A 25,679-nucleotide genomic window follows, 5' to 3' on the forward strand; every position below is an offset into this window, starting at 1 on the left:
CAATGGGAAGATAAGAATAGATTCAATAACCAAATATCCAAAATTTCCCTTCTTCTTCATGTGTATGGGTCTCTTCACACAGAGTTTCCTTCTGGGGATGCCCTTACCATCCTCTTCATCTCACTTCTGATGATCAAAACTCAGCTCAGGTGTTGTGCCCTCCAATGATCCCTCCTCTCTTCTGTCTCCTCACATTCCCATGTCATTTTCTCTATCAGAGCTGTCAGTGATGTTTATATTTATTAATATATAATGTATTTTTCTGTTCACCACTCTCTTTTATTAGAAAACCAGTCTCTTTTATTAGAACACCAGTCTCTTTTATTAGAAGAGATTCGTGCAATAGGCCTTCCCTTCTCCTGGCTGCCGGCACCGGTTTTCCTCTGGCACCTGGGACCCAGGCCTTCGCTCTGGCCGGAGCCGCCTTCCGCCTTCCGTCTTCGCAGCTCCGGCTCACCTTTAGTCTTTGTTCCACTGCTTGGAGCCTACGTATGCAAATTAACCGCCATTTTGTTGGTGGTTAATTTGCATATCACGCTGATTAGCCAATGGGAGGTGTGGCGAAGGTACGGTCAATTACCTTGTTTGTCTATTATTAGATAGGATGAAATCTGAGTAGCTCAGTATCTGTTCTAATAATTGTCCACATAAATGAATAATTTATTCAAGTCTGTTGTTGGGACTTACAGCCTTATCAAGTATGTGGCAGCTATTATATCAGATTTACTCTTAAGAAACTGAAATCATAGAACTTCAAAAAAATGAAGGTTCAAATCAGGAAGGAAGCAAACAACCCACATCAGGAAGTGATCAGTTCCTCAAACTGAGTTTTGAGTCACACTGTTTCTTTAAGTAAGCTTACTCTTCTTGTGCCTCTAGTGATGTTGATACGATTTTAAACAGTGAGTTTGAAGGTCTATCTCATCCACATTGCACACAAAAAGGTTATCTTCCAAGCCCTCCTCTTTCCTAAGGGATCTGAACTTTCCCTTGAGAAGGCAGGCAGCTCTGGAATGCCTGAGGAAGAAACAGCCTACAAAAGCCTGTGACCCTGGGACTAACTACTGCTTCTGTTTCCAGTGGGAGCACCAAGGTGGAAAGCTGGTAAGAGAAGCCTCCGGGCTGGGGAGACGAGGACAGTGAAGATGGCTGGCAGGTCCAAGTCAAATAGATAGAGGACAAATATTTCAGGAGGGAAGAGACAAGGTTTCTGACATGGGGGCCATCAAACCCATGAGTATAGGACAAAGAGAAGAATCAGGCCTGGCCAATAAGAGGAAAGGTCTTCTTCATAATCCTCCTCAGGCTCATCACAGAATTGTAAGACTCAAGTGAGAAAGAAGATGGTTAGAAGAAAAAAGAATTATGAAATCTTAAAAATTACAATAAAAATCTAAATGGTTATAGATAATAATTTTGCTCTTATTGCTTCTACTACTACTGTTTCTTCCCTCTTCCTACACAGAAAGATGGTGCTAGATCTCCTGGAACGCTTTCCTCCCCTCCTATTGCTGCTGGGACTATGGGGACCCGTGTATCCACTTTATGCTTTGCCTAAGAATCTCACCAAAGCTCAGTGGTTTGAAATTCAGCATATACAACCGAGCCCTCTCCAATGCAACAAGGCAATGCATGGTGTCAATAATTATACTCAGCACTGTAAGCCTCAAAACACCTTTCTGCATGACTCCTTCCAGAATGTGGCTGCTGCCTGTGAGCTGCCCAAGATTGTCTGCAAGAATGGCCGGAACAATTGCCACCAGAGCCCAAAGCCTGTTAACCTCACTAACTGCAATCTCATTGCAGGGAAGTATCCTAACTGCCGCTACAAAGATGCTGCCCAGTACAAGTTCTTCATTATTGCCTGTGACCCCCCTCAGAAGAGAGACCCTCCCTATCATTTGATTCCTGTACACTTAGATAAGGTTGTTTAAAGTTCTTATCATTTTGCCTCTCACTTATTTCAGATTCCCTTCTGCCTTTTCTTTTGTTGATTCCCTGGTTCCCATAGAAAAGAAAAGGAAGATATTGGAAGAATTAAAGTGTCAAGGACACCAGACCAGCATTGGGACATAAAGAAATTAGGATTCTTTCCTGCTTTTCTGGCTGTTTCAAAGGAAGGCAATAAGGAAGAGGGCAAAGAAGTGTCCAGACCTCCATATTTTTAACCTGGGAACTTCTGCCAAGCTTTGTTATACTGTTTTAACAGCAATAAAACCACTTTCTGCTGCATTCTAATGAGAGTATGAGTGAGAACCCTTTTGTTACCAGAAGAGGACTGACACTAAGGCAGGTCTGTCCCAACACCCTTTGGAAATAGGCACTTCTGTTGGGTCACGGGAAAAGAATTTCAGGACACTCACATAGGAGGAGTTTAGCAATAGTGGCAAGATTTATTTATTTATTTATTTTTATCTTTATTGTTGAAAGTATTATAGATGTCCCATTTGTTTGTTTCCCATTGACCCCCTCCACCCCACACCCACCCTTCCAATGCCTTCACTACTCTATTGTCTGTGTCCATGGGCTATGCATATCTATCCTATCTAATAATAGACAAATAGGGTAATTAACCGTACCTCCAATACGCTTCCCATTGGCTAATCAGGGCGATATGCAAATTAACTGCTAACCAAGATGGCGGCCGGCAGCCACGCAGTTGAAGCGAACATGAGGCTTGGTTGCCCCTGTGATGGAGGAAGCCAAGGTTCCCCGCCTGCCGCTGCCGGCTCTGAGCTCCTGAAGCAACAGCTCCAAAAGATACAATGTTTCAATTATAGAGCTAAAAGATGGTGGTCAATTTGCATATACCAGCTGCAAGCGAAGACTGAGGACAACATGGAGGCCGAGCGGTACCGAAGGGAGCTAAGTAGAGGCCGCGAGGACAGAAACGGAGCCAAGGCTGCGGAGGTGGGAGGCGGAGGTGGGAGGGCAAGCCCAGCCACAGCGGCTGCGAGTGGGAGGGAAAGCCCAGCCCCAGCCACTGGGATAGGAAGGACAAGCCCAGCCCCAGGGGATGGGAGCGGTAGGGCAAACCCAACCACTGTGGCTGAGAGCATAAGGGGCAGTGGCTGGGGGGGAGGGGCAACAGCTGGGAGCGGGAGGGCTAGCTCAGCTGCAGCAGCTGGGAGCGGGAGCAAAGCCCACCTCAGCAAGTTTCTCTCCCTTCTCTGCTTCGCTCCAGCCGCATGGAGCCTTATTCTTGCAGGAATATTCCTGCAACAGGCCTCTAGTATATATATAAAAGCCTAATATGCAAAGTGTCCCCTTGGGAGTTCGACAGTTTCGGAGCTCAATCACTCACGCTGACATGTGCTGACCACCAAGGGGTGGTGTGGAATGAAAAAAGGCCCTGACCAGAAGCCAGCAGCTGGGGAAGGGAGGCGCCGACCAATTGGCAGCTGACAGCCACTAGGGATCCTACCCATGCACAAATTTCGTGTATGGGGCCTTTAGTATGCATGTTAAGTTGCCAGGTTAATCACTCCCCACCATTCCCCCAACCTCCACCTTCCCTCTAAAATTCATCAGTCTGTTCCATGCTCTATGTCTCTTGGATCTATTTTGTTCATCAGTATATTTTGTTCATTAAATCAATGGCAAGATTTATTAGAGTGACAAGTGATAGTAAGCTTTCAGAGAGGCAGAGAGAGCAGACAGGCTATAGGACAGCTGCGTGGACTCAGAAAAGGAAGTTACAGAGGCAAGAGGAGAGTCCTTTGCTCTGTTTACTGCTCCCCAGATTGCAAGTCTTTCCAGGACCCTTTGAGTTAGGAGAAAAGAAGGCAAAATTATGTGCCCAAGAGAAGGAAGGGCAGGGGTAAGCTCCAGGAAGGACACACACTGTGCTCTTTGCCTAGTTTCCATATATTCTCTTGGGTTCGGGAAAGCCCAATCTTTCTTTTGGACCACCCAACCCCTTTCCTGGCTTTTCCAGGCTGTGTTTGTGTCTTCCCCAACCACTTTTCTGGATTCTCTGGGGCCTGTGCCCTTCCTCAATCCTATCCTTTCCCCAAACTTTCCCAGGCTAGTGCCCTTCCCTTGTATGGTCACCATTTTGGCTTCTACTGCACATGCCTCACAGTTCTACTTCATCACTTGGCTTTTACTGGACATGCACTATGTAAAAGGAATTCCCCCTTGCTGTTTTCTCCCTCCCTGCCCCTCCATTAATCCAGTAAAATTAAGTCAGTTACCCTTTGGAGTGACTGTAAAGCTATCTTTCCTGCCTGGACAACTAGGTGGGGTGTTTTGCTGTTTTGGCAGAACAATGACGATTACTCCCCAGGGTGACTGTTCCATTCATCCCCTCCTCTTCTGTTATTACCTAACTAACTGTATGCTCTAATACTTTCACACCATTGTCAGCCTAGAGAGATCTTGGCTTGCATTTGCCAGTTTTCCAAGGAGAGCAAGGTTAGCTCTAGATCAAGCACGTCAAACTCAAAGGCTAACACTGGACAAATAAACAAGGTTTAAGTTTATGTGGGCCACAAAAGAACAAAAGCTTCAATTTTCATAGAAATGTAGGTTTATTTCAATAGAGACATGCTAAATACAAAGGGCTGAAATTAATGAGTAATTGTTAACATAAAATAATAGAATATTTTAATAAAAATTAATATTTTTCTTGAACATTAACTTACCAGACACCGAATAACTGCACAAATAAGCTTCAAGCAAATAAACCTATTTTTCTTGTTCTCCAAAAGTGAAATATTTCCTGTTGTGCACACCAAACAAGTCAGTCCAAGACTCATGACCTGGCAATCAGCTGCTAAAATATTTGCTGCTAGTATTAGTGGAGAGAAATGGTGCGCCTGCGTGTAAGGCGCCTAAGGGAAATGAATGTAACATGATGATAGCAATGAGTCATTACTGAACGTTGTAGTTTGTTATTAATAATTATGTGTAACAGTATATTGTAAAAATTAAGTTATGAAATTTTTATTAAAGTGTTTCTTACATACTGTTATATTGTCTGGGCCACAAAAATATTTGTTGTGGGCTCCATGCAGCCCGTGGGCCACGAGTTTGACATGTTGGCTCTAGGTGTAAGGGAGGAAAATAATTTTTTTCTCTATTCTTCTAGGTTCTTGGTTGAGAATGCTCTGTAGTAAAAAGACAGATTAATAAGAGGAAACAATTTTAACTATATAGGTACATATGGGAGCCCCACAAAAATATGGGACTCAAAAGGTGGCAGAGGATTGAGCCTTATACACCATCCTGAACTAAGAAACTGGGTAGAAGTCTGGGACTTCAAAAGGGTAGAAGACAATTCACAGGAAGGTGAGAAGAGTAAATGTATGGTAGACAAAGGTTGCTGTGTGATATAGATAAGTCTCCCAAATAAAAAAGGAATCTCTGGTAATAGCTTTTGCCTGGAACAGGCCCCTCTTTTTTATATAAATTTCCCTTATAAAAGGGTAACTTCCACTCTGTTTTCAGGGCTTCTTCTGTGTGTGCAGTTCCTCAAAGTAATAATCTAAAAATAATTTTTATTCCAAAGAGGTATATTTTGGGGTGGCATACTCTGCTCCCTTTCACAGGTGACTTTCACAGAGGGAGTTTCAGTGTCTTTGTCAATCTCACATGTTATTGAGCAATAACCCCCATGGTTAAAAGGATAATATAATTCAAAGTGCTTTGTAGAGTGGCAATCTTTAAGTGGCACTCGAAGACAATGCATATTGGAAAGGCCAAATATTGAAGCAGTTACAAGTCTGTCAATTACCAGTGCTACAGAAAGTTCTTTCCAAACCAGACAATTCCTTCATAGTTGTCCTAACTGGGCTCACCTTTTTTTATACCACACATTTATGTCATGTCTTAGAAACAAAGAATGAAATATGACATTTTAGGTTTCAGGTGCCTGGGATCCAAGGGTGATGGATATTCAAGGGCTGTCCTCTTGGGAAGAAAAAAACAGGCCAGGGCCACTTGACACCTGAAAAGGTGGATACCCAGTAGGGGTGATAGCAGGGAAGAGTTTGGGTCCACTCTCCCAGTTGCTGTGCTTGTAATATCCCAGAAAAATAATTTTCTGAGACTAGCACGGGAGAATGCGTGATTTTTATTTCTGGGGAATTAACATCACTTGTTTTCCAAAGTCCCATTTCCCTTAGGCCTGTCATAGAAGAAATATCTATAGATGAGATAGAGATAGAAATAGAGATAGAGATAGAGATAGAGATAGAGATAGAGATAGAGATAGAGATAGAGAGATATATGGGTATAGATATAGATAGATTGATAGAGATAGAGATATAAATATATAGGGAGAGAGAGAGAGAGAGAGAGAGAGAGAGAGAGAGAGAGAGAGAGAGATAGGTTTAGATAGATGGGGTTTCATTAGAGCTAAAATCAGAGTCACTATCCTGAATGCTTTCCATGTAGGAGCCTGGTCCAGGTCAGCATCAGACTATTGTTGCAGTCCACTAGTCCATTGTGTGTGGGGGGTCCACATGGCTGTTGGCCACATGGGAGAATGCCAAGAAGCCAAGCATTAGTCATGAGCCAAGAATGCCAAGAGGAACCAAGAGAATGAACTTCGGGGATTATATATCCCAAATCTTCGTGCTATGTCAGTGGCCATGCCCATTCTGACCAATAATCTCTGTTCCTAGGTATGACTGGTAGGCAAGTATCTTCCCTTTGTCAGCACAATTTTACTGGGCATGCATCTATCTTCCCTATGTAGTTCCCTCCCCAGTGCTTTGCAGGGAATATACCTATAATGTCTGCCCTTCCCTTTGCTCCTTCCCTGTTATTAACAACTAGCTAATTACAATGGTATCAGGGTGAACTCAATGGTGTGACTTGAGTTCTCCAATTTATAACAGCTCTTAATAATATAACCTATTATTCTTTGAAAAATTAGCTTCCAATTTTGTTAAGTTTCTGATCAGTTATTGAATCCTTTAAAATCTATTTAATATAATTCTTATAATCTTTTAACTCAATAATCTTTTAAAAATTTCCACCTTAATGGAATGTCTCTAACTTTTCCTTCTACATTTGAAAAAAATTATCCTGTTAATTAATCTAATTAATACCTGTAACACCCAGACAGCAAAATAGCTAATTCAAAAGTTTCAGGTTATATTTCTGGACCGGAGGGCCTGAACAAAAGCATGGATGGAGTGTTTGTGTGAACTAATATAAATTCAAAGTAAACATCATTACATAAAAGGGTACGGTCTTTTTTTTTTAGTTTTATTCATTTCAAACGGACCGGATCCAGCCCGTGGGCCGTAGTTTGCCCGTGGCTGGAACCGTTAGGCAAATGTTGCTACTCTTATGAATCGTAATGTAAATATCTGATATGCAGGATGGTCTTAGGCAACCCCTGTGAAAGGGTCATTCAACTGCCAAAGGGGCCGTGACCCACAGGTTAAGAACCGCTGACCTAGACCCAGCTTATTCTCTTTGTCTGTCATTTCTTCATCCATTCACCACCCTCACTCAGGCTTGTGAATCCTTGGCTGAGCTGGCTCGGCCCAATAAGCATTGGAGGGAGGAAGGTGAGAAAACACCTTTCCATCTACACTTACTGCAAACCACAAAGAAACCCAAAGTACATGTGAACTCACTGAATGATTTGTCCCCCAGAAAGTGGCTCCTGGGAAACAGTGTTGAGATGCTTCCAGGCGTGCCACTGTCTAGTCTTCAAGAGGTACACTTTCATTTTGTACCTGAAACGGTGAAATGCTTGCTCTCTCTGATATCTTAATTTTAATCCAAATTTCTCCCATGGCCTTCCAGCTAATATCTCCCACTATAGATATGCTAACTAACTGGTGGAATTCTGCTTAAGGTTTGAGTTTTTATAAGAGCAGCCACTTGTCAGAAGGAGCCTTTTCCAAAGAGGTGGGGATATATATACAAAGTAATGACAGTTTATCAAAGATTTACAGGAGTCTCCAGACCAGACTCAGTTCAGCTGGGGTCAGGGGACAGATAGGAACAAAATAATTTAGAAATTTCTTGCTCTTTCTTGGACCCTGGTCATGCCTAACTATCTAAAACCCTACCCACCTCCCCCATCCCTCCCTTTCCTTGACATAAATGAACCTGAAATCTGGGTTCTCTTAACATAGAATTGTGGAAGCTATAAGGCACCCTTCCCCCTCCATCTTCTTGAGCTGGATCTTCTTGGTCAATGAATATTTGCTTACTTCAAACTCTGATGTTTTAAATATTGTTCTTGTGTGTGTTTTTAAGCATTGGGCACACAAACCTTGTACAGGCAACAAAACTTCTAGGTAGGATCTCCATCATAAATCATGAATTATTCATGTGGAGAGCTATATCAAATCCAAAAAAAAAATATTAAAGTGCTTTCTACCATGAGTGAATAGATTCAGAGCCCCTAGTGATCCCACTTGCTCTGTGAGGCCTGAATCAGACTAAGAAGGCAAGCATGGGGATTGGGAGCAGGCCTTCACTTCACAGAGAGAAAGCTCAGCATACAAATACTGATGCGGCAGCTCTTGGAAAGAAGGAGTCTGATATGACGACCACTTCCTATTAATTGAAGGACTCATTTAATTGTGGATTTAATACTAGACTGGTGGACAATTTTCTGATGGAACTGAAGGAAGAATTTACCACAGAGAGAGGCAGAACACAGTATGATTTTCTGGATATGTAATCAGTGGAGGACACCAGATGTTTAACCTTGATCCTTGACTTGGGCTAAGAAAAAAATTTAGAGCCAAGGAACTCCAGTACAAGCAAAAGTTTATTTAGGAAGTCACAGGAGTAGAAGTAATTCATGGAAGAAGTGAGCCAGCTAGACTGCATGGACTCAGGAAGCAAGTTACAAGAGGCAAACGAGGGCCCTCAGAGCTTAGGAGAAAGAAAGCAAAGATAATGCACCTGAGGGAAGAAAGAGGGAAGGAAAAGTTTGGGCATGCTCTAGAGCAGTGGTTCTCAACCTTGGCTGCACATTAGAATCACCTGGGAATCTTTTTAAAATCCTGATTTCTGGGCCTCATCCTCTGGAAATTCTGTTTCTTTGTTACTAATGTGCAGCCAAGGTTGATAACCACTGCTCTAGAAAGAGAGTGCACCTGAGGGAAGAAGGGGATAGGGAAAAGTATGGTTATGAGAGAGAGAGAGAGAGAGAGAGAGAGAGAGAGAGAGAGAGAGAGACCTGGTCCTTCATCTTGAGGGCATCTATTTCCCAAAGGCATGGATTTTAGGGGAGATCTCAGGGGAGGATCTGGTTCCAAAGTCAGCCATGTCATTGCTTCATCTGGTTTTGCTTTTCTGGGCCTGGAACTGAAACACATCTGACCTAGATGTTATCCCTAGTTTGAACAAAACACTCTCTGTGGTCAACAGGTCCAAGGCTTTCTTTTTAAGATTATTTGATTCGGGTCAGAATCTCATTGTCCTGGGGGCTTAATACTTAAGGGAATGGTCATGCAAGGGCTTGCATGAGAGTTGTATGATGCTATTTTCTGGCCCCCTTGTACCTCCTCTAAGGGTGTCTCACACATGACTAGCAACATTCCAAGAGATGAAAGTTCAGGGGAGAATCTGAACTGCATGACCAGCGATATGAAAGGTCAAGGCATATAAACTGTATGACCAGTGATCTGCTAGGGGAGGAAAGGTCACCTTAGGGGTGAAGTCCCACCATACAATACTTGTTTACGAAGTTTCCCCCATTGCTAGGCACTCGGGACTTTCTATCCTGGTAACCTTCTGTATCTGGCCTGTAGTTTCTACTCTGGTCATATCTGTGTAACTGCCTACAATATCAGATACACTTAAAGCTGCAAGGGTAAGGAAGAGCTGGGACACTAATATGTGTTTATCTGTATACTGAGAATGTAGAATTATTGAAGCTTGTTTCGTTTAAAGAATCTTCTGAAAATTAATATTATTCTTCATTGGACATGATTATCTCTGCCTTCAAGCAGATGCCCATGTTAGTACCTCCATTTTAAGGATAATCTGCCTGGGTTAGTCTTCTGGTAACAGAGTAGGCATCTAGACAGGCATAAGCAGAGCAGGAACCAAAGTCATGAGTGGAAATCCCTGGGTCCCTAACAAGGAACAAAACTAGAGAAAACAAGTATTATAGGCTTGGATCATACTTCCAAGGTGACCTTTCCTCCCTAGCATGTCACTAGTCATACAGTTTAGACCCTTTGACCTTTTATATCATTAATCATGCAATTTAGATCCCCTTTTTAAGAGGAACAAGGGGGCAGGGAATAGAATCATACAACTCCCATACAAGCCCTTGCATGACCATTCCCTGAAGCATTAAACCCCCAGAAAAATGAGGTTCTGACCCACATAAAATAATCTTATGAACAAAGCCTTGGATCTGTTGACCACAGAGAGCGTTTTGGTCAGACTAGAGATAACAGCTAGGCCTCAGTTGAGTTTCAGCTCCAGGCCCAGAAAAGCAGCAAAACCAGATGAAGAAATGACATGGCTGACTTTGGGACCAGATTTAATTACTAATGATCTCCTACCCTAGCACTAATCAATCAGTAGAGATCACAACCCTGAATGGACACACTTTGGGAAGCTGATGCATATTCTATCGAGATCCACCTCTGAGACCTCCCCTAAAGTCCCCACCTTTAGAAAACAAATAAAAGCCCTTAAGATGAAGAACCCAGCAGGTGCTCTCCCTCACTTGAATACACCCACACCCTTCTGCACCTTTTGTCCCCAGGCACACTCTCTCTAGCATGCCTGTGCCTTTCCCCATCTTCCCTCGGGTGCATTATCTTTGCTTTCTTTCTCCTAAACTCCAAAAGGCATTCTTTTGCCTCTGTAATTTGTTTCTTAAGTCAAGCAGTTCAGCAGGCTCACTTCTTCTAACTTTCGCTTGTATTTGAGTTTTTGGCTCTGAATTCTTTCTTAGCCAAACCAGATGTAATTACTAATGATGCCCTACCTCCTAGCACTAATCAATCAGTAGAGATCACAATGCTGAAAGGACTGGGGTGTAATTCTGCCATGTTAATCAGAAGGGACTAGATCAGTGATGGTGAACCTTTTGAGCTCGGCGTGTCAGCATTTTGAAAAACCCTAACTTAACTCTGGTGCTGTGTCACATACAGAAATTTTTTGATATTTGCAACCATAGTAAAACAAAGACTTATATTTTTGATATTTATTTTATATATTTAAATGCATTTAACAAAAATCAACCAAAAAATGAGTTCGTGTCATAGGTTCGCCATAACTGGACTAGATAGTACTCCTTTTTTTGTGGGGTAGCAATAGTCTCCCCACAGAACAGAGACCTCTCATTTATCGCCTGATGACTGTTTCTCTTGCTGTGCCTGACCCCTCCAGGACAGGACCCCACCTTTCTTTTCCCAGTCTCCACCTGTCCAGACCACTTTCCTTCCCATTGGCACCCTGGCTGTGCAAGTCTGAACCTGGACCATCTGTTGTCACCTATCACTTTATTCCACAGATGGAGGTCCCAGTGGTCTCATGACCCAGGTGGAAGATTACATGAGTGGAGCCATATTAAAATAGAGCCTAAGGGAGAAAACCAAGATGGTGGCATAGGTAAACACCTGAAATTGCTGCCTCGCACAACCACTTCAAAAATACAGCTGAAAGGAGTGCAGCTCTAGTCAGGGCTACCAGAATGAGAGCCCCAGAACGGCCTCAGCACCTAGGACTACAACTCCCGGCATGCCATGAACGTGATGGCTGAGGCTCGGGGGCGGAGCCCGGCCCTGTGGCGCTACCCGCTGGATGGCCCCAAACCCCCTTCCTGGCCACGTGCACAGAGCGGGCTAGAGAGCCATGGAGGAGCCGCCGCTCCGGCCCAGCCCGGGGCTCCTGCAAGTCGCACCTGGAGAAGCTGACCCTGGGGGTCACCCGCATCCTGGAATCATCCCCAGGTGTGACAGAGGTGACCATCATAGAAAAGGCACCTGCTGAACGTCATATGATTTTTTCATGGGAACAAAAAAATAACTGTGCTGCCTGAGGATGTCAAGAATTTTTACCTGGTGACCAACGGCTTCCACATGACATGGAGTGTGAAGCTGGATGAGCACACCATCCCATTGGGCAACATGGCAATTAATAGTATCACAAAACTGACTCAACTCAGCCAGTCTTCCATGTACTCACTTCCTAATGCACCAACTCGGGCTGACCTGGAGGACAATACACAAGAAGCCCAGTGAGAACCAGCCAGAGAAGCCCCACTTTGACTCTCGCAGTGTGATATTTGACCTGGACCTTTGCAATGGGAATGGGAAGGTTTGCCTCGTCCACAAAAAAGGGAAACCAGCATTAGCGCAAGACACTGAGATCTGGTTCCTGGACAGAGCACTGTACTGGCATTTCCTCACAGATACCTTTACAGCCTATTACCGCCTGCTCCTCACGCACCTGGGCCTGCCCCAGTGGCATTATGCCTTCACCAGCTATGGCATCAGCCCACAGGCCAAGCAATGGTTCAATATGTATAAGCCCATCACCTACAACACGAGCCTGCTCACTGAAGAGACTGACTCCTTTGTGAACAAGCTGGATCCCAGCAAAGTGTTCAAGAGCAAGAACAAGATCTTAATCCCCAAAAAGAAAGAGCCTGTTCCATCTGAAGGCAGCCAGAAAGGGTCCTTGGGTCCTCCCTCCACCCCCTCCACCCCTAAATCCTCCTCTGGCTCTGGAAACCCTGTGCGGAAATGAGTCTCCCTTCCCCTACCCCCAGCTCCCTGCAGCCCCACAGTGATGATTTCCATGCACAGATGCCCAGGGGGGCCCAAGCCTGAGGGCCTCCTCCCATCTGAGTGACCAAACCCTAGGCCTCTTACTCCCATGAATTAGCCAGGAGTTGGAAGGGCATACTCAGGTCTCCCCGAGAGTCCTCCTCTCATGCCACCCCTACCTCCAGAAGCTGTGTAAAATTTTAGATCTTGTTTAAAGTAGCCAAATAGATCTGTTCAGAGGTTCCTCTCTTCCCAGAAGCAGCCCCCCAGCAGTAACTGAGGAGTGCCCCAAAGAAGCCGCTGGTTTAGAACCACGAGGCATTAGAACTGCAATGTTCTGTTGGTAGCGACTAATCACATGTCGCTATTTAAATCTAAGTTATACTACAAATCCATGTCCTTATAACGTATCTTGCATTATAGCCACACTGAATATTCATGTGGCAAGTGGATTCCACATGTACAGTGCAGAGATACTAGAACATTTCTATCACCGCAGAAAATTCTATTGGATGGCACCCCATTATAATCTTGCCACTGTTCTTCCTCAGTTCAATTAATATTTTCTAGAGAATGTTGATACCTTAATTTGGTGATTATAATGTCCCACGGACACTCTTGAAAATATAATTGTATGTTCTTTATATCCTTCACCACAAATCTGCATTTTTTTCCAGGTTTTTTTTAATAAAGTTTCTTGCTTCCAAAAAAAAATAATCAACTAAGAGACAAAATGGACATCATCCAGAACCACAGGAAGGCTGGCTGAGTGGAAATTCTACAATTAGAAGGAAAGAGAAAAGCACACTGAGACTCAGAGGAGGTGCAGAAGTAAAGTGCAGAGGTACGGAGGCGTGCACGGAGAGGGCTGGCAACTGAGGACATGGTTGTCTTTTTCAATCAGGAGGGAGGCACAAGCTCCCGACTGCTCTGAACTCCAGTTCCGGGCAAGTCTCTGGGGACCCAGACTCATACAGGGAGAAACTGGACTGTCTGGCATCAGGCAGAACTCCAGGGAGGCGTTCTCTCAGAGGTGCTTGCTGCGATTACCTCAGGACACTGAGACCCCAGGCCTCTTAAGGCAGAGCTGAGGATCAGCCATAGCTGTTTGCTCCACCCTGTTGATTCCCTGAGACCTTGCCCCACCCAAGCTGTATGCAGAGGCTCTTGCATATGAATGACCTATCCCTTTGCAATCTAAAATTACCTAAAAAACTGCAGCTGGGTCAGAGAGACCCAGAACTTCCAAAAGAAGCCCCAAGGCCCCACAGCAGCTTGCATTGCTTCATAGCTGGGCCTCATCTGGGCACCTCCAAACCCCAAACAAAGAAGAGGAATCTGCAGATCTCTCCATAGCTCCTGCTGGGTAGCCTCAGGAAGAGGCTAAATTACCACCTCTTTAGAGATCCAAGTGCCAGTATACCCAGTGGTCAGAGTGAGACCATCCAGATTACAACTCCTCAGATCCATAAGGGACACACTCAGGGGACAGACTCAGTGAGCACCAAAGCCCCACTGAAGCAAGTCTTGCCCCAGAAGGGTGTCTCCAGCACAGAAGTTCTCCCACCGTAGACACAGCTGATTCTCACAGCCAATTGGCCTGAAGGTCAATTCCTCCCAGTGATACCTACAACAATCATGACTTAACTACAACAAGACTGTGTACAAAGCCCACAAAGGGGTGCACCAAGAGTATTCACCTCAGGTAATTGGGGAGGCTGAGCCACTGGGCCTTATAGGACACCTAGCACAGAAAGCCACTCTATCAACAGAGGGAAGCAGCCAAAATGCGGAAACAAAGAAACAGGTCACAGATGACAGAAATGGAAGAAAGCAAACTACTGGATATAGAGTTAAAATAAAGTCTAAGTAGCCATTACAGAAGAACTGCTCTGAACATCTTATTTTTCTTTATCTTACAAGCTGGACCAAACCACCATAATTCCAAGAAGGCCAAGACTATCCTATTTGTAAAGACTGGTGAAATTAGACTTTGAGAATGACCAGATTGCTAACCAACAAATTAAATACAATTTCAGGTGAATCTCAAGCCAACCCATGAAGTACAAATCTAACCCTACCTCATCTAGCACCAATAAACTTCTTTAATACAACTTACCTCATCTTTCTCCCCTTTTCCCATAAAAACTTGAGCCCCTATAAAGGGAGAACACTGTTTGGGTTTCTGCCTGAATTTATTCTCCCGAATTGCAATTCCTTTGGGTCTTAAAAAAAAAAAAATGCTTATTGCTTCTCATTTTTGCTTTCTATTTTTTCAGTTAGTACCCGGAAAGTACAAGGACCCAGAAACCAGCTCTGGTGATGTACAGATACAAATGCAGCAGAACACCAAGTAAGCATTCTTAGAATCTCCACTAAAGTGTTAGCACTAGCAGGAAGAAAACTGATGAGTTTCAAGCTTGGGAAGAAGAGGAGATAAACTTAAGAAAAATCATATCTAAAGAAACAAATCTAAAAAATTAAAGTTTCCTTTCTCTCCCTCCACCCTCCACCCTCCTGCATCCTCACCGCTGGTAAGGAGTGAGACTCTCATTACCCCAGAAATGTAGGGATGTCTGGCGGCTCCGACCTACAGACCCTCCTACTTATACAGAAGCTCCCAGGGCTAAGAATTCAGTTTACAAAAGAAAAATAGCCACTTCCATCATTTTTAAATGTAGTATATAAAGACAATAACAGAAGTAGTTAAACGGGATGGAAGTAGGGCCTTCCTCTTCCTATGACTTTGTCTAGATCAGATGCAGCTGTAAACAAAGGGACAAATAAAATGACTAAGTGATGACAGAAGCTGAGTCTAGTCTTTTCAAGAAATGTAAGGAAGCTTTGCCAAGAACTAAACAGACTCAAAGGCCAAGTACCCTGGGAATCTGTGAGAGCTGTCAGCTCAGGAAGAGCCACAAGTCCACAGCATGTAGTGAAGCAGGAAGACTCGGATTTTTTTTCTTGAGTTGACTCTGGTGGCAGAAAGGATGACTGGTAAGCAAGGAAACCTACTCCCAGCTGTGCCACGAACTAGCAGCAGCCCTGAGCAAGCCACTTAACCTTTCTGAGATTCAGGTTGCTCCTCTATAGAAAAGCAGGGGTTACATTAGGACAGAAGTGCCATGTACATCCTTACCCCTCTCATGCCTTCTATAGAGGCTACTGTGAAACTACATCATTGTTTAGAAGTTCTTCTACAGCAGTTGAATGAAAGTTTGTACACAAGTTGAAATCTACTTTTTTTCCTTCTAAAATCCCTTCTAGCTCCTAAATGGACAGTTCCAATTTTCCAAGTAAGAGATGGTCATTTTTCTAATTTAGTAATAGCTCACTCAAACAGAAAGAAAAAAGAAAGAGAAAAGAAAATTTAGTATTATAATTTCATACCCTCCTCCCCCTCCCCACTCTGAAGCTGGGCAGGGTCTTCCTGATGTCACACTGTCCTTCCTTCTGTGTCAGAGATTTTAGTAGGTTCACCCAGCATGAGTGTCCTCTGCAGCACCCTTTTATCTAACCAGCCCACACTTGTTAGTACATGCAGACCCAGGGAAAGGTCCCAGGACTGAAAACCTACTTCCCTGAGGGGAGGGCAAGGAAAGACCAATGAAAGAGGCTGGTCACTCCAGTCTGTTAATTAATAGAATTCACTAAGGGAAACTTACATACAAGGCCCGTCTTGGGTGGCTGTGAGATAGAATGGATCCCTGGGACACCTGGCAGGTGCCAATGAATTTACTTAGGCTAAAAGGGGTGGGGAGTAATCAATTATGATCTGACAGTCTATAAGGGGGATTTCTGGGAAGCAATCTCTCTTCTGGCCCAGGTCCAGCTCACGGGACAGGAATCATATCATGGAATAGTCTTTCCTCCACACTAAAAATTTTATGTTTGGCATCAAGGAATCTACTTGAAAAGGGATTATCTCCAAAAAGAATTCTCTAAAAGCCAAGAGTCAGAGAGGAGGCATTTAATGATTCTACTTGCTGCTCACCGAAGTTAACCAGATTTACAGTTCTCACATTCTGGGAGGAAAGCAATCACATTAACAGTAACCTGAATGGAGACAGCTTCAGGAAGCCAGGTAGTTGCAACTGAGTTTTATTGAAAGAAGCAGTAACGTGGTTCACATAGGACCCACTTCACAACCCACCCCTCCCCCTCCCCCCTACCCTCACCCCCCCACCTCCCCCCACCACCATGCAGGACCAAGTCTCGGGCCAGGGAAACACTTTAGTGTTGGATAGGAGCCCTAACTTGAGTCATTTCCCTCAGTGGTAGCTGGGAGGAGGGGGAGACAGGTGACACAATGAGGTGGGGCATCTCACTGCTCTGGTCTCAGGTGGAGGCCTCTACTGAAGCATGAAAGTGGACGGGCACGTACGGGTTTCCCTCACAGGCCACGATGATGTGCCTCTCTTTGTGGCTGGTATGGTAGTCACAGTCGGGGTACTTGGAGATGCTCTTCACACGACAGTCTGTGATCTTCATGCGGGAGCTGCTCTTGTGGCAGTTGGGCTGCCCATTCTTGCAGATGATGTTTCCCTGGAGGCAAATGGCCTGGACATCTACCAGAGGCTCGTGAATGAAGGTGTTCAATGACTTGCACCGTCCCTCTGTCACAAGCCGGCGCCTCATCATTTGGTTGCAGTAGTTGGAGATGTTGCTGGGGTCGTCTGGGTCCATGTGTTGCCGCTGGAACATCATGGCCCGTGATTCCTTGCCCAGGGAAGGCTGGACCCACCCCAGCACTAACAGCACCAGCACTAGCAGTGGGAACAGGATGAGGGACTTCTCCTGAGCCATGGTGGCCTCAGTCCCCTGGAGGAGCCTAGCTGGTGAAGGGAAAGAGGAGGAAAAGAATCACTTTAGAAGAGAACCCCAGGTGCCACCTGTGGTCTCTCTGGCTTACAGTCTCCCTTCAGGTCAGCCAGAAAGACACTCTTCTTCCTGCAAGATTTTCCAAGTGATACAACACATGTACTCACCTCCAAAGAATTTGACCCCTACTATTGACAGGGAGCCGGGTCTTCCCTTCGGGGTGTGACCTCCAAAGTGACCTAAAATCTCAGGGGTCCTGTTTTTGAATACTGGAGGGTTTTTATCTGAAATACAGTTGTACTCAGTGTTCTAGTGGGTCAATAGAAGATATTTTTGTCTAAATCATGAGCCAAATTGTATCGCAGTCACTGCCATGACATACAGGGTCATGGCGGAAAGAGCTGGTTGTTCTACAACACTAGGGAAACTCAACCCAGTGCCTGGCACTGGCATCATAAAGGGATGCCATTGTATTACAAAGAGAGATGCTTGCCCACGTGGGACTGCTCCTTCTCCAGACCTATGTGTTCTCTGCACCCAGAATGCTTGCCCCCATCCCAGCCCTGTCCCCAGCTACATTTGCCTAGCCCAAACTTAGTGTTTAGCCTTGCCCACACTCCCTCCCTCCTCTCCAGACCTTAAGCAGAAGCTCCTCCTAAGACCACCTCTTGGGCCCCCTACCTGGGACTCTAGCTTGGATTCCAGGCAAGAGCAAGTGGAAGGCCAGTTTCTGCAGTCACTGGATCCCTGGGGAGTGGAGCTTATGTAGATTACAAAGGGGCTTGGCTTCCAAGGTGAAAAGGGTGGGAGGAGCATTTGGGTGTCAGTCCAGAGGAAAATAAAGGCACCCTGAGGAATGAGTCTGCCTGTAGGAGCCTTTCTTGCCATGGGAATCTCATCTCCCTGCTGGTTCACAGGGATAGCAGGGGAAGTCACTAAGGCCCTGATGCTCAAACCCCAACCAAGTCTTTATATTTCTCTGGGGACTATTTCACCAAATGGTCTTTGGAGATTAGCAAATGGCACATAATATGTAATCAACGAGAGGGAGGAAAAAGGAGGTCCTCTCTCTTCCCAGGAGTCTGGCTTTGACCAGAAATCTCCTAACAGCAGCTGTCCTGGGGGAAGTGGGAGAGGTATACAGCTGTCTCTGGCTGTCTGGCTTCCCAGATCTGGAGAAGGAGGGTAGAGTGCCTGAACAGTTTGGGTAAGAAGGAAGACTCTACATCAAGCATGTCAAACTCAAAGGCTAACACAGGCCACATAAACAAGGTTTAAATTTATGTGGGCTGCAAAAGAACAAAAGCTTTAATGTTTATAGAAATGTAGGTTTATTGCAATAGAGACATGCTGAATACAAAGGGCTGAAATAAATGAGTAATCATTAACATAAAGTAATAGAACATTTTAATAAAAATTAGTATTTTTTCTTGAACATTAATTTACCAGACACTGAATAACTGCACAAATTAATAAGTGTAACACAAATAAACCTATTTTTCTTGTTCTCTGAAAGCAAAAGATTTCCTGTTGCACACACCAAACAAGTCAGTCCAAGGCTAATGACAGGAAATCAGCTGCTAAAATATTCTCTGCTAATATTAATGGAGAGAAATGGTGTGCCTTTGAGTAAGGCACATAAGGGAAATGAATGCAACATGAAGATAGCAATGAGTCATTAGTGAACGTTGTAGTTCATTATTAATAACTAGAGGCCCGGTGCACAAAAATTTGTGCACTCGGGGGTGGGGTCCCTCAGCCTGGCCTGTGCCCAGTCACAGTCCAGGACCCCTTGGGGGATGTCCACCTGTTGACTTAGGCCCACTCCCTGGGGGATCAGGCCTAACCTTGCAGTCAGACATCCTTCTGGCAGCCAGGGAGCCCTCTGGGGATGTCCAACTAAAGGCTTAGGCCCCCAACGGATCAGGTCTAAACCGTTAGTTGGACATTCTTAGTGCTGCCACGGAGTTGGGAGAGGCTCCTGCCACCACCACTAAGCTGGCCAGCCATGAGCCAGCTTCTGGCTAAGTGGCACTCCCCATGTGGGTCTTCTGGGTCCCACCCTGCCTTGCCTTTTTTTTTTTCTAAGACATTTCACTTTATTTAAAAGAAGCCAATATACAGGATATAAAGGGTATGATATTTACAACAGTACGGTAAATAGGTTGGTTTCCCGGTAGGATCAGTAGTCTTTCAGTGAGTATTAACCCCCCTTCCCCTTGATGCTCTACCCAGCTGGCAGACAAACAGCAACAGTAGGGTGGGATGGGACTGAAGGATAGAAAGTCTCCCTGAAGGGATTAAAAATCACGTAGGTGCTAAAATGTCCATGAAGGGGTCTTGGGGGTGAGGGGTGCCTCTGCCTCATTCCTTTGAGGGTTTGGCAGCAGGAATGTTGAGGGATTGCCCCAAACTAACACACGGCCCACCCTGAGCCTGTAAATCTTCCACCCATGGAATATTCCCTTCCTGAGAGAATCAGCCCTAATCCCTCAGCCAGTGCCTGAAGGAGCCACCCAGGCCATGGGCACAGCCAGGAATGTGGACATTTCATGGCATTTCCACTCCCACTCCAGCTGCCTAACCACTCTGCGCTGCTCCCCTCGCCCACCTCCCCCTTCACCCCATCAGGACCCCTGCATAGGAGGGGACACTGGTTTTCCCATGCCCATTGGGAACTGGCTGTTTCTGTTTTCTAGAGTTCCTGTGTGTCGGGTAAGCTCTCTGCTTGGCAAGAAGTTCTGAAACAGAGCCACTGACCACACCCACCTCCTCTGGGCATGGAGCAGCTTGGGCCCTCAGAGCTCATCTCTCCGGCAGAACTGAAGGGAAGACCATGTATACCCTTCTGTCCCTCACCCTTCACATGCCCAGAACCATCAGTGTCACACTTCCTAATTCCTATCACTGTATTTCATTAGTTTCATACTGTTTTACTAATCCTAAATCTAAACAGATTGGTTCAAAAAGAGATCATTCTATTTTTAAAGTATTTAGTGATGTACCTGTGAACTTTGCATGGACGAACTAAGCACATGACCCTTTCTTGTACATCAGAACCTGCCCACACATGTTAAAACAGGACCTGTTTTTGACAGATGTAAAACCACTGTTTATTTGTAATAAATAATTACACAATCTAAAAAAAAAAAAAAAGACCTGGCTTCCAAGTGTTCTGGGTCCCTCCCTACCTCGCCTTCTGGGACATAATCGGTCCCCTGCAGCCAGGCAGGACGGCTTCTGCATTCTGGGTCCCTCCCTGCCTCGCCACGGGGATGCGATCAGGTCCCCCACAGCCAGGCAGGAGCCTTGAGAAATATCAAAATTCCCTCTATGCTTTAGATTTATTATTTATTCTAGGAAAATTATTTCCATGGATTTCCATTGAACGTATGGACTTTCTTTTAGAATGTCCTATCTTTCATTAAAATTATTTCTAAACTACTCAATGTGTTCCACTTTCTGTTTGACACTTAGATATGGGTTTTTGGAAAGAACACAGGTCACCAGCTCCATGAAGTAGTGAACTGGTCTTTGTGTTGGAAAATCCTTAAGGTATTTATCCAGAAATTATGTTCATTAAATTCCAAAACATCATCAAAACCTGCTTCGTTGTTAACTGGGAACTCCCACAGTTTCCCCTCTTTCGTCCACTGGATCATCTTTCAAAAACCATTCTGAAAGGGCATTCATTCACTGCAAATAACTCCCTAGAAATTCCACATCCCAACGTGAAGGTGCTGTTTTGTTTCAGGTGCCTCTTCAGTAACTGTTTTAACATCAGAAACATTAAGTTTCTTCTCCTTGAATATATTTTTCCTAAAATAGCTGGCAGACTCACTGACTCTGAACTGCAGGGACATTCAGGGAGGAACTGGCTTCAGGGTGAGGGCTGTCCATGCTCTGGATTGAGACTGTCTCCGTCCAAATTGTAGTTTAGCACCTTTAGAGCTGGGCAAGTTACAGAACTTGATTTATTTCCCTGTGTGAGAATAAGCAATCATCTTTTCTGTCAAAGAACAGTTTAGGCAGCCGCCATGTTGTTTGCATGATTTGCAGCTCCCCTGGGCACCACCATCTTGAAATAGCAAAGGCCAACCCCTCCCTTTGAATTAGCCAATCGCAAAAGACTGTGAGCCTGAGCGCCAATCAAGAGTGATGGACAGGTCATGTGCATCAGAACTAAAAAACTAAGCAGACGCCTACTCAGTGTGCCTGTGCTTGCAGTCCATGTGTGTGCGTGCCCTCCTGCAGGAGTAAAGATATTTGCCTAGCTGCCTGTCTCTGTGTTCTACCAGTGTGCTTTGTGTTCTACCAGCACCCCTGAATTTTGGGCCTTGCCTTATTTCTAACACCTGCCCCTCAGTTTCCTGGTCTCTAAAATGGGGATAACAATATGTACCATTTAGATTTGTTATTACACTGAAATAAGGTCAGATGTGCAAAGTGCTTCAAGTAGTGCTTAGAAAGCATCTACCAATGGTAGGTCAGTGATTGTTCATAGGGAGTGGTGTTGAGATTCTGGGCAAAGGAAAATGTTTAAATAACATTGGGTGATCTCTGAATTGCTTTTTACAGGGGGTGGCGTCAAGTAGTAGACAGACCTCGGTTTTGCTAAAAACCTGAACTTAAAATAGCAGGCAATTTTGAAATCCTGGAGAGACGAGGTAAAAGGTAGAGGAGAGAAGAAAGGGACCTTGGTAGAAAGAATAGAATTCTTTTAAATGAAGTTTTAAAATTGTTTTTGCCCATGATATCCAAGACGTTTTTAATCAAATCAACTCTTATCATCGTGAGTGGTGTTGGGAGGAAAAGTTCTCCACTCATTTAGGTTCCTCTTTCAGGGCATGGGAATTAACTGATGACAGCTAGATTAACCGCAGAGACTAGACAAAGTTTATTCATGTGCATATGAAGCACAAAAGGGTGGAAAGAGGATGAAATAGAGTGCTCAAAGCAGGCTCCCAAGACCACAGGACCTTATGAAGCCACATCAGTGACTGGCCTGATCCCAGGTGCAGGAGGGAAAGTGAAGGGAAGTACATTTTTGCCCCATCCATAGATGCCTGGAAATTAATCTCTGAACTCCTCCTAGAGCCAAGGACAAAAGGGTAAAATGCTTTCCAGGCTGTGCAGGTTATCATTCCTGTTGATGATTCCCATTATATTAGACTTCTCATTTCTCTTTCCAAGCCCATTTCACTTCCATCCATCCAACAGTGTGAACTGGGAAAGAAAGGGGTTCCAACATCTGAGCCCTTGCTTGAGGCCAACCAGGTACAGGTTGCACTTTCCCAGAGGGCGGCTCTGACCTGTGTGTGAGCCCACCAGGTGCAGTCAATAGCCTGGTCTCTAGAACACACAGAGAAGGGCCCAGTCTCCTCCCTCCTCCTTCCAGCTTCTTGACACTATCAGTTTTCCTCAGCCCCAAGGACAGAGTGCATCTTCCCTATGTCCTTTCCCACCCCGAGTGCCAGCCCTGGATATTGCTCAAGGTGTCTGAGGGAAGACAGAGACTTGGGAAAAGACCTAATTACCTTTCAGGATAGGTAATTCAGTGGTCTCCTTGGTTCTACCCATTTTAGTAGAGCCTCCCTTCCCTTGTAGGACCAGCAACAGTAACTCTATTCCTTATTTAAGGGTAACCAACTTGTGCCAGCTCTTCTGATAGCTTATCACAGTGGCATTAATCATTGAACAGGATTTCTGAGTGAAAGAAAAAGAGCTGATGCCCTGGCTTGGTGGTTCGGTTGGTTGGAGCATCATCCTGGGCACCAAAAGTTTGCAGGTTCAATGCCTCGTCAGGGCACATACTGATGTTGTGGGTTCAATACCTGGTTGGGGTGTGTGTTGGGAGAGGGAGATGGAGGAAATGACGAATGGATGCTACTCCCTCACATTGATGTTACTCTCTCTCTCTCTCTCTCTCTCTCTCTCTCTTTCTCTCTCTCTCTTCCTCTCCTTTGTCTCTCTCTCTAAAAAATAATTAATAAACACATATTTTCAGGTGAGGAAAGAAAGAAAACAACTGATAAGAGAGGAGAGAAGAACACCCGAGGGAGCTGGGAGCCTGAACTCTTCAGTCTCCACCAGAGCCACAGACTTTGTCTTATCCTGAGGAGAGCTAAGCAATTAATTCAAGGACTTTGTTTTAGATCCAAGTGCTGAGAATTCTCTCCGCAAAAGCAGCCCCTACAGTTGTAATACAAACCAGACCTTGATAAGAGCTTGGAACAGGTGAAGCCCTGGTTATCAGAAAGCAATGGGAGAAAAGGGGTGGAATGGGGGAAATCAGAGAAGGTTTCAGAGCAAAGATTTCCTTCGGGACAACTTTTAAGGATAAATAGGTGTTTTGTTTTTTTATTAGGAGTAGGGGAAGGGCAATTCAGATTTTTAAAAAGTAATAAAAGTCCACAAAGAGAAATAGATGCTCCTGGAAGAGCACTGTGTATTTAGAAAATAACAAATTCCTCCATGTGACTGGGAGGAAGTGAGGGATGGCACAGAAAAGAAAACTGTAGGGCCAGATAGAAGTACCTTCAATACCAAGCAAAAGACTTCAATATGTAAAAGATATGGACCAGTGATGGCGAACCTTTTGAGCTCAGCGTGTCAGCTTTTTTAAAAACCCTAACTTAACTCTGGTGCCGTGTCACATATAGAAATTTTTGATATTTGCAACCATAGTAAAACAAAGACTTATATTTTTGATATTTATTTTATATATTTAAATGCCATTTAACAAAGAAAAATCAACCAAAAAAATGAATTCGCATGTCACCTCTGACATGCATGTCATAGGTTCGCCATCACTGATATAGAGAGTTACTTTGAACTCAAGAATGAAGGACACAAGCAATGGAAAGGAACTTCCATCATTTTCCCATTATACACACAAGGAGACTGAAGGTCACAGCAGTCCCAAGGTCAGATAGCACCTTGGCATCAGAAACAGAAACCAGCCTCAGGTCCCCAACTTCCAGGGTGGGCCCTGCCTGGGTGGGGAACATGCTCTCAGGATATGCACCCAAAGGACTGCAATATCTCGTGAAATTGATCTCTTCTTCTAGTTCTTATTTCCCCAAGAGTTCTCCCACTGTCCTCCCTGCTATGAAGTGTGGTGGGAGAAGGCAGGATAGCTTTGCTGCTGCCCCCACCTATGGAGTGATGGGGACTGGGAACTCATACTGAGGTACCATCAGGGGTACTTCCATCGCAGCAGCTGGGGTGAGGGAAGTGGAGGCAGGGAGGGAATGAGTGGCTCGGGGCTCCCAGCTCTAGGCTCTGGGGGCATTGGTAGATTCTACTAGAGACACTGGTGGAAGATGAGCCAGCTTAGGAGGAAGAAGTCCCCAGGAGAATATCTACTCCAAGCAGCATCTCTCCCTCTCTTTTTTTAATTTTTTTTTAAATTTTTTATTAGTTAAGGTATTACAAATGTGTCCTCATCCCCCCATTAAATCCCCATCCTCCCCCCCCCACACACAAACACACACACTCATGCTCTCATCCCCCTGTTGTCCATGTCCATTGGTTTGGCTTATATGCATGCATACAAGTCCTTTGGTTTATCTCTTCCCCTTGGCCCCTCCCTCTCCTACTTTCCCTCTGGAGATTAATAGTCTGATCACTGTTTCTCTGTCTTTGGATCTGTCCCTGTTCATCAGTCTATGTTGTTCTCTATATTCCACAAATGAGTGAAATCATGAGGTATTTATCTTTCTCTGACTGGCTTATTTCACTTAGCATAATGCTCTCCAGTTCCATCTATGCTGTTGCAAAAGGCAAGAGTTCCTTTTTTTTACCGCAGTGTAGTATTCCATTGTGTAGATGTACCACAGTTTCTTAATCCACTCATCTGTTGATGGGCACTTAGGCTGTTTCCAAATCTTAGCTATGGTGAATTGTGCTGCTATGAACATAGGAGTGCATATATCCTTTCTGATTGGTGTTTCTGGCTTCTTGGGATATATTCCTAGAAGTGGGATCACTGGGTCAAATGGGAGTTCCATTTTTAGTTTTTTGAGGAAGCTCCATACTGTTCTCCACAGTGGCTGCACCAGTCTGCATTCCCACCAGCAGTGCAGAAGGGTTCCTTTTCTCCACATCCTCTCCAACACTTGTTGTTTGTTGATTTGTTGA

At 44.7% G+C, this 25,679-nt stretch overlaps 2 protein-coding genes and 1 pseudogene across 4 annotated transcripts; 2 read left to right on the forward strand and 1 right to left on the reverse strand.

Moving 5' to 3' along the window:
• The first annotated feature begins 880 nt into the window (after positions 1 to 880).
• On the forward strand, positions 881 to 16,053 carry LOC308529374 (ribonuclease K6-like). Of its 2 annotated transcripts, none has more exons than XM_081105441.1 (3): positions 881 to 1,104; positions 1,466 to 1,925; positions 14,996 to 16,053. In XM_081105441.1, the coding sequence occupies exons 2-3, from the start codon at positions 1,470 to 1,472 to the stop codon at positions 15,071 to 15,073; spliced, it is 534 nt and encodes a 177-aa protein (XP_080961567.1). In that variant the 5' UTR covers positions 881 to 1,104; positions 1,466 to 1,469; the 3' UTR covers positions 15,074 to 16,053. The 2 variants fall into 2 exon arrangements, with proteins under 2 accessions (XP_080961567.1, XP_080961568.1); XM_081105442.1 differs by lacking the exon at positions 14,996 to 16,053 and adding an exon at positions 2,012 to 2,238.
• LOC308529365 (tubulin polyglutamylase complex subunit 2-like) lies at positions 11,700 to 13,415 on the forward strand (annotated as a pseudogene). The gene has a single exon. The product of its transcript is annotated as a tubulin polyglutamylase complex subunit 2-like (transcript).
• Positions 16,054 to 17,054: 1,001 nt separating the features above from the next.
• Positions 17,055 to 17,522, reverse strand: LOC308530679 (ribonuclease pancreatic-like; the record flags this gene model as incomplete). The annotated part of the gene is made up of 1 exon (XM_081107374.1): positions 17,055 to 17,522. One exon carries the CDS (start codon positions 17,520 to 17,522, stop codon positions 17,055 to 17,057), a length of 468 nt encoding a protein of 155 aa, XP_080963500.1.
• Between the last annotated feature and the right edge of the window lie 8,157 nt (positions 17,523 to 25,679).

This window comes from Myotis nattereri (genome assembly GCF_964212035.1).
Source record: "Myotis nattereri genome assembly, chromosome: 1".
NCBI lineage: Eukaryota > Metazoa > Chordata > Mammalia > Chiroptera > Vespertilionidae > Myotis > Myotis nattereri.